Source organism: Crassostrea angulata, chromosome 2 (assembly GCF_025612915.1).
Source record: "Crassostrea angulata isolate pt1a10 chromosome 2, ASM2561291v2, whole genome shotgun sequence".
Taxonomy (NCBI): Eukaryota; Metazoa; Mollusca; class Bivalvia; order Ostreida; family Ostreidae; genus Magallana; species Magallana angulata.
Window position 1 is genome coordinate 5,634,481 of NC_069112.1, and position 13,749 is coordinate 5,648,229.

Below are 13,749 nucleotides of genomic sequence, written 5' to 3' on the forward strand. Positions count from 1 at the left end.
AATCTGCTTCGAAGAGTGGAACATGCAGAATCCGTTTTCTGTATATCTGTATTTTCTGATATGGTGGTAGTTTTCATATCTTTTAACAGTTTTATTAATAGGAGATTTCCTGTTTATATGTATTAATTCAAATTTATTGTACACTGTGTGTGATCCCTTTCCATCACAATCATCCAGATAATAAAGAATGTCACTTCTTGTATTTGACAAAATGAGACCATTATCAACATCACTGAACCAAAATCGCTGTATCGGTTTATTTGCTGAGTGTTCATACTTGTGTACAGAATTCTGTAGGGTATCAAAATGTCAACTTTTTGTATTCTTCTGTTTCAAACAAATATGTTGGAAATCAACCTGACGTTAGCTCTGGTTAATAAGATTCTTCAATTTTTAAGCCTTTACGAACATCTTTATATGAAGAAGGGAGCCCTTTGTGTTTTTTATATCAGCTTTGATTTCTGTCAGGAAAACAGGTTTTAAAAAGAGAACATCATATCTGATGGTATGGATTGTTCTTTGGTATTTTTTTTTAGCTTGATATGCTTTCAGAATATCCATCCAGCAGTGCGTTCTATGTTGTATACAATAATAACAGACTGGAAGCTCACAATGTTCGCAATACATTTCATTGAACATGGTAGAATGTCTATGTAGGAAAAGGGATATTTTCCTCCACGCCAAGTCACCTCTACAGCGCTAGCAAACACATCCTACAGTCGGACACTACTACATTACCATTGTTGTTTTCTGTTATTTAGATAAGTGGGTTATACAAATCCAGTCCCTTGCTGTTGTATTGTATTGTTTGTATCAGGTTTCCGTTCTAGTTTTTATCGAAGTACCTTGCCTGTTTGTGTGTCATAGTTGTACATCCCGACCAGTAGACAAGGAACAGTATACATTTCGTGGTCTCCGTGAAAAATCTGTTCTCTCTGTGATTTTGGTTGTTGTTTTCATACCTTTGGACAGTTCTTTGACAGTCTGTTGATGTTGACGTAAATCAACAGATCATGCTCCAACCAAAATGATCAACTCATAATATTCAAAGCCAATACCTTATTACTTATATTTATATTGTTTCCAATTTGTACACCACTATTTTTATATAGCACATGCTATGTATCACTATGCTGCGCCGCCAATACAGTTTTCCAATTACGCTATAAGACTATCCTATTTTGTGTCACTCATGTTTAATGAAGTAATTGGGTTTTGGGGTTCCAAAATGATTCGTAATGTTATCACAGACAAAGATATTTGAAAATGTGAACATATAGCATTGCTTGTAACGCGCGTTACTCAATTTTTATGCACACACCGCTGCAGTTATCAGACTGGATCTTTCCAAAAATAAGGATTTTATGCTTATTTTTACATTTTTTAAACGTCTAACCTCGTCTGCAAATGTGATTTATACGTTAAAATTCCTATTTTTCATAAGGGTAAGTTTATATTATTGGTAGAGCCACTGTAACAGCCTCACATGTGTACCTTAATTTTTGCTTGTGACTGCAGTTTACGGCGTTCAACGTTTGTAACGTTATAATGAAACTTGTCAATTTAAACATCGAGTACCCTGTGTGTATTACAGTGTTAAAACTGCCGTAGCTTTCACCACACTTTACATGCAAAAGATGTATGTATACATGATACATGTAGAATGTAAATAATGCGAGTTAACACTCATGTCTTACACGTAGGTTTCATTCTCTGTGATTTGGATTGCATCCTATGGCTCCATCACAACAAAGGAAAAATAATAGCCTGACACATTCATACATCACCTGTCATTTCTTCTAAAAGAACAATTTTGATAAATCATATTCCACTTCTTATTTTCCAAAATGTTTTTTTCTGTTTTTATGCCTAGAATATTATGATTGTTTTTCTAGAGAAAAATGAAGTAAACTGTGATTTTAATGTTCTTAACACAAACCACACCGAGTACTATGTTATTTGGATGTCTATTGCGTCTCTTATTTGAACAGCGTTAAATCGTTAAATTTAGAACAGGGGTACTTTTTAGTCTTCCGACATCCAGATCAGTTACGTACTCTCTATTGGTGATTAAGTATTTTCCTACTGACGGAGACCTTTACGTAGGTCACGAGTATAAGGTAGATATGATAAACTCTCAGACTAATATTAAAAATGGAAAAAAATATGTTAAAATAATTCTGTATCTTTAGATGATTTATCGTAATAAATGTCTTCATTTTAACTACCTACAAATAAAACAATAGAAAAAAAAACCCTGGTTTTTCATTTGTTTGAATTGCCACCCCTTTTTTGGAGTAATAAGGCCATGCAGGTCTTAACAATTCAAGATATAAACAATATAGGTATGTTTTATTAGATAGCTTATCATTAGCATTACATAAACGTATTTTAACCTTATAGGTAAGAAATGGTATAGGGGTGGCCTGTCATACATGGGAACTTTAAAACTTTGCTAAATGACTATTTGCTGTAATTGCAATATAAAGTTTGATACATATAATACACTTTGTTTTAGTTTTCCACTTTTAAAACATTTGTTCATACATGGCTTTTCTTATGAATTAGCTTATATAATAATAATAGAAAAATGTTAAATAGTCGAATATTTTATACTGTACTATTCTTATGTAGTGAAAGTAAATCTGAGAGAGAGAGAGAGAGAGAGAGAGAGAGAGAGAGAGAGAGAGAGAGAGACAGACAGACAGAGAGAGAGAGAGGCATTATTTACACATAAAATATTAACCATATAAACGTGAAAGTTTTAATTCCATTAAAATTAAAAAAAAATCACCAATAAAAACAAATCCTGTATTAGCAAAGCTTTTAAAAAACTATTAAATTATTCTCAACCGTGATTTTGAGATTGTACACTAATTGAACTTTTATTATCAGGGATTTTCTTAACACATTTAGCTCATCTATTTTAAGCCAGCTGAATAAACGCCTTTTTCAAGAAAGAATTATCCAAAAGTTTACATCATCTTATGATAATCTGTAAAATTCCTCCATATTTCTGGAATATTAAATTTGAAAATATTAAATATTCTTGAAGCTTTATCTATTTTGTATCAGCCCTAATAATTCTTCTTCTCAAGGTAGCTTTGGGTGCTGTGATAAATTTTATTGAAACTATTGTAGAGATTGGAATTAATGTCACTTTCACTTTCAAAAGTATTGTTACAATATTCAATGCCTGTGTTTAGTATTGTAAGTGTTAAAGAATTAACTTTGGTCTTATAGATGTCTTAATGATTGTAATTTGTTCAATAGTTGGTCATTTTTTTGATTTTAATGTTTTTTGTGAAAATGTTTCATGTCTAAAAGCCGTGCAAAGGAGTATAAAACCCTGAGGATGGCATCAATATAATTAAGGTGTATCGTTTATTTTAATTGAGGTATCATCCTCGTATTGAGATATGATACATTTTTTGTTGCATATGCCCTATATTATCATGTTTATGCCAATCGGTTTTACAAACTATTAAAAAAAACCATACAAACAAACAAACAAACAAACAAACAAACAAAGAAACCCAGCGGTGTTAGTATTTTTAGTTGGGTTCATTTCGTAACCAATGGCCAGACTTAAGCTACAGTGCATGATTTTACTTTACTATATGTAAACTGAGACATAGTTGAAATCGTTCCCCCCAAAAAGTGTAATTCAAACTTAAACATAAACATGGAATGTATATATAGCATGGCCGATTATCAATTTATGTTTACATCTGATATATTTAACGGTCACTCGATTATCTGGTTTTTGTATCATTATAATAAAAGCCTTGGCCATTCTGTATTTAGAGTTGCCGGTATTTAGCAGTTATTGAACTCATTGTAGGGGGAATGGTTTTAAAAGCGTGAATATCAGTTAATGTGGGTAGGGTTTACTTTATCCACTTTTAACATTAATCATTCATAATTCCAATAATGGATGCTCTTCAAATGAAAAAAAAACCCGATGGATATTAATTACTCAAATTATTTTACTTATAACGGTTTGTCTAACAAAACCAAATTTGCAATACATATTTATAAACATTATAAACATGCAAGAACCTTATGATGCCTGAAATATTAACATTACTCTTTTTATTATTTAATTTCCTGTTATTTAATTTCACTTAAAATATAGCAAGCAGGTATACCTTTATGTGATCACATAAAATTGCAACAAAGTGTGAAAAAACAGGAGTCTATACCGCATTTAGTGTGAATTATACACAAGTGAACTTAGCTACACATGTTGAAATTACCGGAAAATTTATATCCCATGTTCCTGACTGGACTTGGCAGGGAATGCAGCCCCATTAGGACAATGTGTATCATCATGCACAACAAGTCAATTTTCTGATGTTATTGAACAAAAACTGGATTATAAATAAGGACAACAAACTTTTTTCTGATCAATAATTATAAAAAGATCGTGATTTGCAACAAATATTTTTTCGACTTATTATTTACAATTACAAACAATTCAATAAAATTATTATACATCTGTCTAGCGATATGTATGCATTTAAAAAAGTTAATTCTTACAATTTTCTAAATTCGAAGCTTACATATTTCAACATCTTAAGTCAACTGAGTATTTAGATAAACATATCATATGCGCATGTTTCTCTAAAAATGTACTATAACTAACTGTTTGGTTTTTGAGCACTTATAAACATCTTATATATTAATACTTTTCTGCTATTTAATAGCAGAAGAGTATAAATAAAATTATTAATAAAAATGCAAACCATTCTTTTTACAACAAGGTTGATTAACTGTAATTTTTATCTGTTAAAATCGTTGTAAGCTATAGCTTACGAAATCTAATCTACGTGATTCTGTCTACACGCTGATTAAAATTATAGTTTCACATATCATAAACTCTCTTCTTCAATCACAAAATTAACTATTCTAGTTAGTGTTAAGTATAATTGTTCTCTTTTAAATAATGTTTGTGGTTGATATTGCTTACATATGTGAAATATAGAGTAACAAATCAAAGCTTCACAAATCATAAAACTATATTTATTAGATAAAATATATTTTGCAAATGCAAATGGTTGTTTCAGTGTTAATTTTATTAAAAGTAACACTTTAAAAACGACAACTGTGTTGACAAAGGTGTAAAGATGCAACATATAGATTAACGCATTAATTTGATTTACTGTGTAAACTACAGTTTACAATTCATAAACCTATGCTTAATCGATGGTTTTACTATGTTAAGTTCATTAATGTGAATTAGGCATGTCATACAAATATGTAAATACATATTTGATACAACTGCACCTATAATAATGGTTGAAAGTATAGCTATAGTGATATATGTTTTCAAGATTTAAAAATGTTGTTCCATATTCCATATAGCTCTAAGCCTACACAGATGCACGCATACTATTGATTACTTTGGACATTTTTGCACATTCACTGCCTGTATCTTTTATATTTCTTTATTTTCCTATCCGTCCAACAATAATTTTCAATCGAACCTGAGAGTTACTGTTGTGACATTATATCGATGAATTCATTAAACATACTTGTCAAAGCACCAAGTTCGTCTATATCGTTAGATAGTTGTAGACATACACCGTGCTTTCGACCCATGATCCGACCAAGAGCTTGTGATTGTATACGTCATAACTTAGGCTGTGTGGAAAATACATCTCTTTTGAATTTGTCAATAAATGTGACAAAAACTGACCGTCTTTATCTAACATTAGTATTTTTCTGGTCCAATTATCACACACAAGGATGTGCGAGAGCGCGTCAGTACAGATTCCACGTGGCTCTAATCGTGATTCGGGTGGAATCCCTGTGTAGGAGAAACGATGTCTTCCTTCACGATCTGTCACCACTACAGCACCAAACATATCAAACTTACAGTCAGACACCACGACATCCCCACTTTTGTTTTCTATTAAATAATTAGGTTGATTATAAAGTTCCCTCCCTGTGCTGTCCTGCTGTATTGTTTGTGTAAGTTGTCCGTTTTGGTTGTACCGGAAGACACTTCCTCTCTGTGTGTCATAGTTAAACATTCCAACCAGTAGATCCCCGCTGTAAAAGGAACCGTACACACAGCGTGGTTTTTGTGTACAATCTTTAAACTCTATAAATGTTATGGGTGTTTCCATAGTTATGGGCAGTATCTTTATGTTATATTTGATATCTATATAAATCAATTCAGCCTTTTTGTTTACCGTGTGTGACCCACTACCAGTTAGTGTATCACCCTCATATAAATCAGGCAGATATTTAAGAGCACGACCATCTAAGTCGTACGAGTAGACAGTGTTTCGATCACTGATCCAGATCACTTCTGTTGTTACATAATTAATGTGAAAACCTTTATTGTTTTTTGTCATCTCAAAGGCGCATATGAACTTGGGAAGACACATGAGTTTCGGCACACACCCATTTCCTTGCTGTGGGTTTTGAGTCCCTGTGGCTTTGATATCACTAGGTGATGATTTAGTTAAACCAGTAATGGCCGGCTTGATATCTACAAAAATCAAACATAAAGTGCAAGTCAGGACGTGTTATTTTTACATACAAATAATTTCAAATTGATTCATCTTTTGACAGAATTAGTTTAATAGATTAAACCTTGTACATTACTTGATAGCATTCCACAACGCATGTTTACTTACTTGTCTTATATTGAATAATTATGTTTAATCGCAGCACTGTTAAAGTAACTAAGAAAATAACAACGGAATAAAATTCTCATAATACGATGCATTTAATATTACAAAAGAAATATGTTATGTTTTTTAAAATGATATAAATTTGATATCAAATAAAACAACATGCAATTTTGTTTGACACTTTATGTGGTTCCCTGAATTGTCAGTCACGTGATATGACTTGATAATTATGGTACTTTTTAATGAGTTCATCTTTTATTAAAGCAAATATAAAAGAAATAGCTTCGGTTTAATATTATAAGACCTTTATTAAATATCTAACGTATTCAAAAATTCATACTATTGATTAATTCAAAGCAGCATGACTTTTAAATAAAATAAAAATTTCCTTAATTTTTATTCCAAAATGATAATGATTGAGTAAAAAATGATACAGGCTTAAATAATAATAGTTAATATTTCTCGTACTTTATGGTCGGCGCAACAACAAAGTTTATTATACCTCAATATGAATATTCTATATAACGCGTCACCTGATTAGTCTAGAGAGTCAAGAGACCGGGGAACAAAACGTCGTGTCTTCCGGGGAATAAAAATCGTGTTTCACCTCTTTGGAAGTCTCGGGATTTTTCATTCCAAATGTATAAAAAACCATTTGAGCATACGAAGTTGACAAATATGATCAAATCATAAATATGCAATCATTAGAATTCTCTTTGTGTCACAAAAATCCAGTTTTACTATATATGATTCAAAGCTATGAAAGAAAAGAGAGACAATGACAATAAACCCAAACAAACACTACGTTACTGCTTTCGACAAGTCGCAAAATTATTAGAAAATTAGAAATCGACGTATTTTGTATAATCATAAGCTGTTCGGTAAAATAAAACTAGTACTTTTATTGCATGAATGTTTGGGAACTATGAAGATTTATTCCCCCAGATAAGCCATCGGGAAATATGATTTTACTTATGGGAATAAATCTTCATATTTCCATCACCATCATGTACAATACATGTATAATATTAACTCCGAGGTGACAGGAAATCCCAAGAAGACATGTGTTATATGATATATTTTAATACATATCTAATGCATTTTTCAACAAATAACAGCGGTTAACGACCGTATTTTCCAATATTTAAAACAATGAAAACACTAGAAATTGATTTATACTAAGAATTCCAATAAATCAAACGACGTATAATTAAGACACAAGCGCGGTTTGCATATTAACATTCAAATATCTAATCATAAAATTGCTAATAAATACAGGATTATTGGATTCGATCACGTCCAGACCCAAAAAATAAAATAAAATCACCTCATAATATACAAATACTCAAATAATGATTTCTTATTTTAAACTGTTTTGTAAAAGGTCGACCGGTGCTCGTTAGTTTCAATGAATTAAAAAAGATAATGTGCATTAGCGCTGCACTTGTTGAAAGGCATTAATGGGATTGGCTTCATTGAGTTTTTGAATGTTGTTTTCTTTTCCTCGGCGATTAAAGATCAATAAAATGTTTATTGTTTTCAGCACGTTCACGCTTTATCTGATTTATAAATATATTATTATTATTATATCTGATTGTATTGTTCAAAGTTAAAGAATTAAATGACATTGAATTTGAGACGAATTGTTAAAATTCCTGACATTATGATTTTCGTGGAACTGGCTTGTTGAATTTTGAACCTGGTGTAATTATTTTGCAGAATAATTGCACGTGCGCATGATATTACAGTATAAGGAGGACAATTTAACTATTTTACGTAAAAATATAATTGTTTTCTAGAAAGTAATATAAATGTTTCTTGTGTAAATTAGCAGGTTTCGGGGCGTAATAATGATATTGCCTCATTTGTGACATAACGAGAATTTTATATCCTTGTTTTCTTTCTCAACAAACAAAAATAACAAAATTCTGATTATCATTATTAAGAATTGACAAAAATACCTTTTAGATTGTCCTGTTTGGTGATATATCTAAAGACGCATATCCTGTTGTCTCCGTACTGTGAACCAACCCACAGATGGTGGGTGTTGACGTCATAACTCAGGTTATATGGATAGTTTATTCCCGAGGGTATAATTAGTAGATGTGACAGGAACCGACCGTCTTTATTTAACATATGTACTGTGTTGGTCATTTTATCACACACCAAGATGTGTGACAGTGCGTCAGTACAAATTCCATTCGGCTTTAGCCTTAGTTCTGATCCATTTGCTGGGTAAGAAAAACGATATTTTCCTTCACGATTTGTCACTACTAAAGCTCCATACTCAAAAAAAGAGGCAAAGTCAGACACAACGATATCCCCATTGTTATTCTCTGTTATAAAGTTAGGGGATATATACAGTTTCAGTCCTATGCAGTCTGGTATCGTCTGTGTCAATTGTCCACAATTATTGTACCGAGTTACCTTACATGTCCAGAAGCTATCCATCCCAATCAAAATATCACCAGTTAACTTGGACCAGTATACACACCGTGGTCTCCATGTGGAGTCTGTTATATCTACGAATGTGGTAGTTCTTTTCATATCCTTTGACAGTTTGTTTATTTGATATTTCCTGTTTATATATATTAATTCTAACTCATTGTTCACTGTGTGTGATCCGTTTTCATCACAATTTAAATCATCAAGATAATAAAGAGTGTCACCTCCTGTATTTGACAAAATGAGACCATTATATTCACTTACCCAGAATTGCTCTGATGTCACGAAGCTAATGTGGCCACAATGAGAGGCACCAGTTACTGTGAAAGATTGTTGTAACACAGGAAGAGCCATCAGTTTTAGCAGACACTCGATTTTTACGCGTCGGTTTCCTCTCTCTGTGATTTGGACTTTACCATGTAAATCTATCACATCCTCCTTCATGCGTGAATTAGTCATGAAAAACTGTCTTGTGTGGATTTTAAGACCAAGACAGTCCTGCTCTTTGGAGAGGCAATTTTTCTGTGAAAGGAATTGTATCGGATTATTTATTGATTGTTCATACACGTGTATAAAAGTCTGTAGGGTATCAATATGGCTGTGTATTTTAATTTTCTGTCCTAAACATCTGTGCCGGAAATCAAAATGACGTGAGCTCCTGTCAGTAAGATTATATAATCTTTGAGCCTTAACAAACATCTTTATTAGAAGATGGGAACGGGAACGGTGTGTGATTTTATCAGCTTTGATTTCTGTTAGGAGAACAGGTCTATAAAAGAGAGCATCGTATCTGATAGTATCAATTTTTCTTTGGTATTGCTGACGTTTAGTTTGATACGCTCTTTGAATATCCATCCATCTGTGCGTTCTATGCTGTATGCAATGATAACAGACTGGAAGCCAACAAGGTTCGCAATACATTTCATATAACATGGTGGAATGTCTATCACAGATTTCCTGTGTTGGGATGTACTTGATATTTTTACCGTACGTCATGACATTATGGTCTATTGTTTTGAGATCTGTTTCATGTTTCTCTTTACACCTGGGACATAGATCAAATTGGCACGATACACAATAGTACGCTGTGTCACCTTGACAATCAGAACACTGATGGACTCTATATATGGCGCTTGGTGTGGCCATGATCTTGAAGGTTATGATCACAAAGTCACAACCTGTAAAAATAAGTGTTATAGAGTATAATCAGGTTCACACAAATTGAATTTAAAATTTTATTTTAAAAGATATTCAGTGCATGAGGTATTCATTTTGCAAAAAACAAGTTTCAACTATACTGTGTGTAAATGTCTACTATTTGTATTTTGATTATGAGACGTTTTTAATATCTAAAAGGTAGGAGGGGAAAATACCCGGAATACACAGGAAGTGCAATCAGTTGATTTTCCTTTTAATAATTTGTTCAATTTTTTAGATGCCTTTCTTTATAATAAGAAATATGGAAGAAAACATAAAGTGGGGCGTGTAAACAAGACCGTAACATTCAAAATTGACTTCAACTAAACTTAGATACATAAATTGGATATGAAGTTTATGTCTATTTATGTTGAAATGGGGCACGAGAACATGTGATGATTTAATATTTTGCTCATAGTTCAAACATACCTGAATATTGCGTGACGTTGCAATTTTCAAACTGTGATGAACTTAAATGCTCCTGGGAACAATCTACATAGCTTATAAAACGGTGTTTCTAATACCCAAAAATGTATGTGCTTGTGTGCGTCAACTTAATGCCCAATGTCGGTCAAAATTTGATTTGATAACGAGATATTGTTTGGATAGGTCTTAGATTTTTCGAAAAAGTTTATTTAAAGAAGATAAGATCTAAAAAAATCAACTCATATTTTGTAGGGGAGGAGGAGATAAATGTATGTTTCACTTGGCCTCTATTGAATTTAATTTATAGTTTAAACGCCAAATATTCGGACATATTGTGACTATATTTCATGCACTAATGAAAAAACTACTTACCTTGTGGAATCAAGATAAAGATAATCAGTATCATAAAAACACATCATTTGATATATCATAATTACAACCCGCCATTAAACATCCGGAACGTAAACAACTCGTCGTCAGGTAAACAAACAAGAGTTACATACCTTGCATGTAATATACGCGGCGCATATCGATTATTGGAAATCTAGACTGCTTAAAAAACGGAACTTTTTACCATCCAAATGTCAATTCAACCGAGGTCTTTTACCGTGCTTGCTCAGTGAAACACATACAAAATGTTCATGTGTTGCAATTTCAATGAGACTGTTTTCTGTTTATTATTCTTCAAAATAACAAATATATCATTTTCTATATAGAATATTAATTTTTAAAATAAGATAGTTAAGGATACGCTATATTATTTAGTCCAGTGTTTATTCATATTTACAGAACATGTCACCTTTAAAAATGAGAGAAATGTACAGACGGACGAAGACATATTAGAAATTTTGTAATTCATAAAAATTGTTCCCACGAAATTAGTTTTGAGGTTAGACGTTGTTGCATGCAAACGTTTTTAAATTCCCCTATATCAAAATTTGACTTCCTTTTGTGTAAATCAATAACTTTTGTAGTGATGATGTTTTGCGCGTTTCTCCTTGTAGTTTTTGAAGTTGTATTGTTAATGAATTGCTATTGGATAATGTTTTATTTTTTACATTTGCTGATCAATAATTTCACACATTTTCTTCAATATTCATAGGTTAAAAAACATTTAGTTGCTTTATCGTATTTTACCTGACACTACGCAGGCACGTTAGTATGCATGTACAATCGTTACTTATTTGACTATTTTTTTAATGTTTACATACAGTAATTATACTTATTACTGTCCAGTCTAAACTTTCGTTTTGGTACTGTATTAATTTATATTTCAAAAAAATGTTAGTTTACAGTTTGTACTGGTGCCATGACTTGTCATTTTTTGTTGTGATTACGGCTAGCTCGAGGATGGTTTCTTTGTGTTCATTTAGTTAGTCCTCTGACAAGATTGAATTCAAGCTTCGATTTTACCTTATCAAGACTAACAAAGTATACCTAATCAATAAATATATAAATTGGGTCTCCGTATCTTTCCACAGGATTAATGTCATTGGCAGCGTCTTTCATAGCAAAAATTACATTTCAAATGTTATCGCTAAATGAGTTTTGATTAATAAAGTTTGTGTTTATTCTTACAATTACAATGGATAAATTTTAAAGCGATGCCATCCTTATTAGATAATATCGTATTAAGATTGATTATATAGCCTATAACTTATTCTCCCTTGATACTGTTAATTTTAAAGAGTATAATCCGCTTGTACGATATACTACGCTCTAAGTTTTTAAATTCATATCACCACTCTCTGAAAATAAAGACATAATACACATTAAATACCATTTGTATTTTAATTCGTTTTGAAATAATTCGTTTTGAATAGCTTTTCAAGAAAAAGTAAACTTCATACAAATGAATAAAAAGATTGAAATGTAATGAGAACAATCAAGTTAAGAAGGGTACAAGTATTTATTAAATTTGTCATTAATGAAGGTAATACAATTTTAGAACCTGTGATTTGGCAAACTAAGTATAAGCTTCGCCCTTATTCATGAGATATTAATGAGATATTGTACCAACATCTACCAAATTAATATGATTGAATATGTGGTTTGACAGTGCCATGAAGGGTGTACTGAAATATAAACACCAGTTTGTCTTTATATCTTGCGAAACTATGAAATGCAAAGCTCGTCTGATGACGTATCGAGGTTGTCAACGTCACATCGGCGCTTACAGCTATGTACAGAAAAAAACCATGTGAGGAATGGTTGTATAAAGTTCGTTTCTGTTTCATCTTGGAAAAAATGCATATAAACTGAACTTTTACATGTTTTATCTAGTAATTTTATACTGTGTATTCATGCTTACAACGTGCATCATCAATGACGTCATAGTTTGACGTTTGCGACGTCACTTGAATCTGTACATGGAATCTTGAGTTATTTCTGTATTTTGCCAATAGAATTTACCAGTAAAGTCTGCATTTTTAAAAAGCTTTACGTCTAAGTACCACGGTTTTATTCAATTGCAGTAGAATATGAGATACATGAACATTACTAACAAACAGAAAAAAATTAAATTATGGCAAAATTAACATTGTACGTACGTAAGTAAATATATATTCCTATACCTGTATGTAGAATAAGCGATAGCATGTATATAATAAGTAGCTAGTTGTGGGTTTTATGTCAAACGATGAAATGCATTACACTGGCGTCGGAAGGAAATTGAAAGTGGGGGGGGGGGGGGGAGGGGGGGGGCTAGACTAATCCTCAGAAATATTGAGAAAAAAGTAATTCCCAAAATCATGGAAATCCTAATCCGTGGGACAATAATCTTTCCTGCAAGAAAAAGTGGGGGGGGGGGGGGTGAACCCTCTATCATGCTATGTTTCTAATGGTTAGGTATAACTTTGCAAAAAAAAGTGGGGGGGGGGGGGGGCCGGGGGATAATTTGTCCAATAAAATAAAAAAAAACACCCTAAATATGTGTACATCGGTGACCTACTTTTGCCTTTAAAATTCTCGATTGAAATTATCTTCGATTATTTTCATGCGTATTAAATCTAATTAAAGTTTTTTCTTGTATGGC

At 32.1% G+C, this 13,749-nt stretch overlaps 1 protein-coding gene and 1 pseudogene across 1 annotated transcript; both read right to left on the minus strand.

Moving 5' to 3' along the window:
* Positions 1–13,749, minus strand: part of LOC128170701 (uncharacterized) — a 723,116-nt pseudogene that overhangs the window by 509,307 nt on the left and 200,060 nt on the right.
* Positions 5,206–10,238, minus strand: LOC128170704 (uncharacterized). Its single transcript, XM_052836465.1, has 2 exons — positions 8,609–10,238; positions 5,206–6,502 (listed from the first exon to the last, which is right to left on the minus strand). The coding sequence occupies exons 1-2, from the start codon at positions 10,236–10,238 to the stop codon at positions 5,559–5,561; spliced, it is 2,574 nt and encodes an 857-aa protein (XP_052692425.1). The 3' UTR covers positions 5,206–5,558.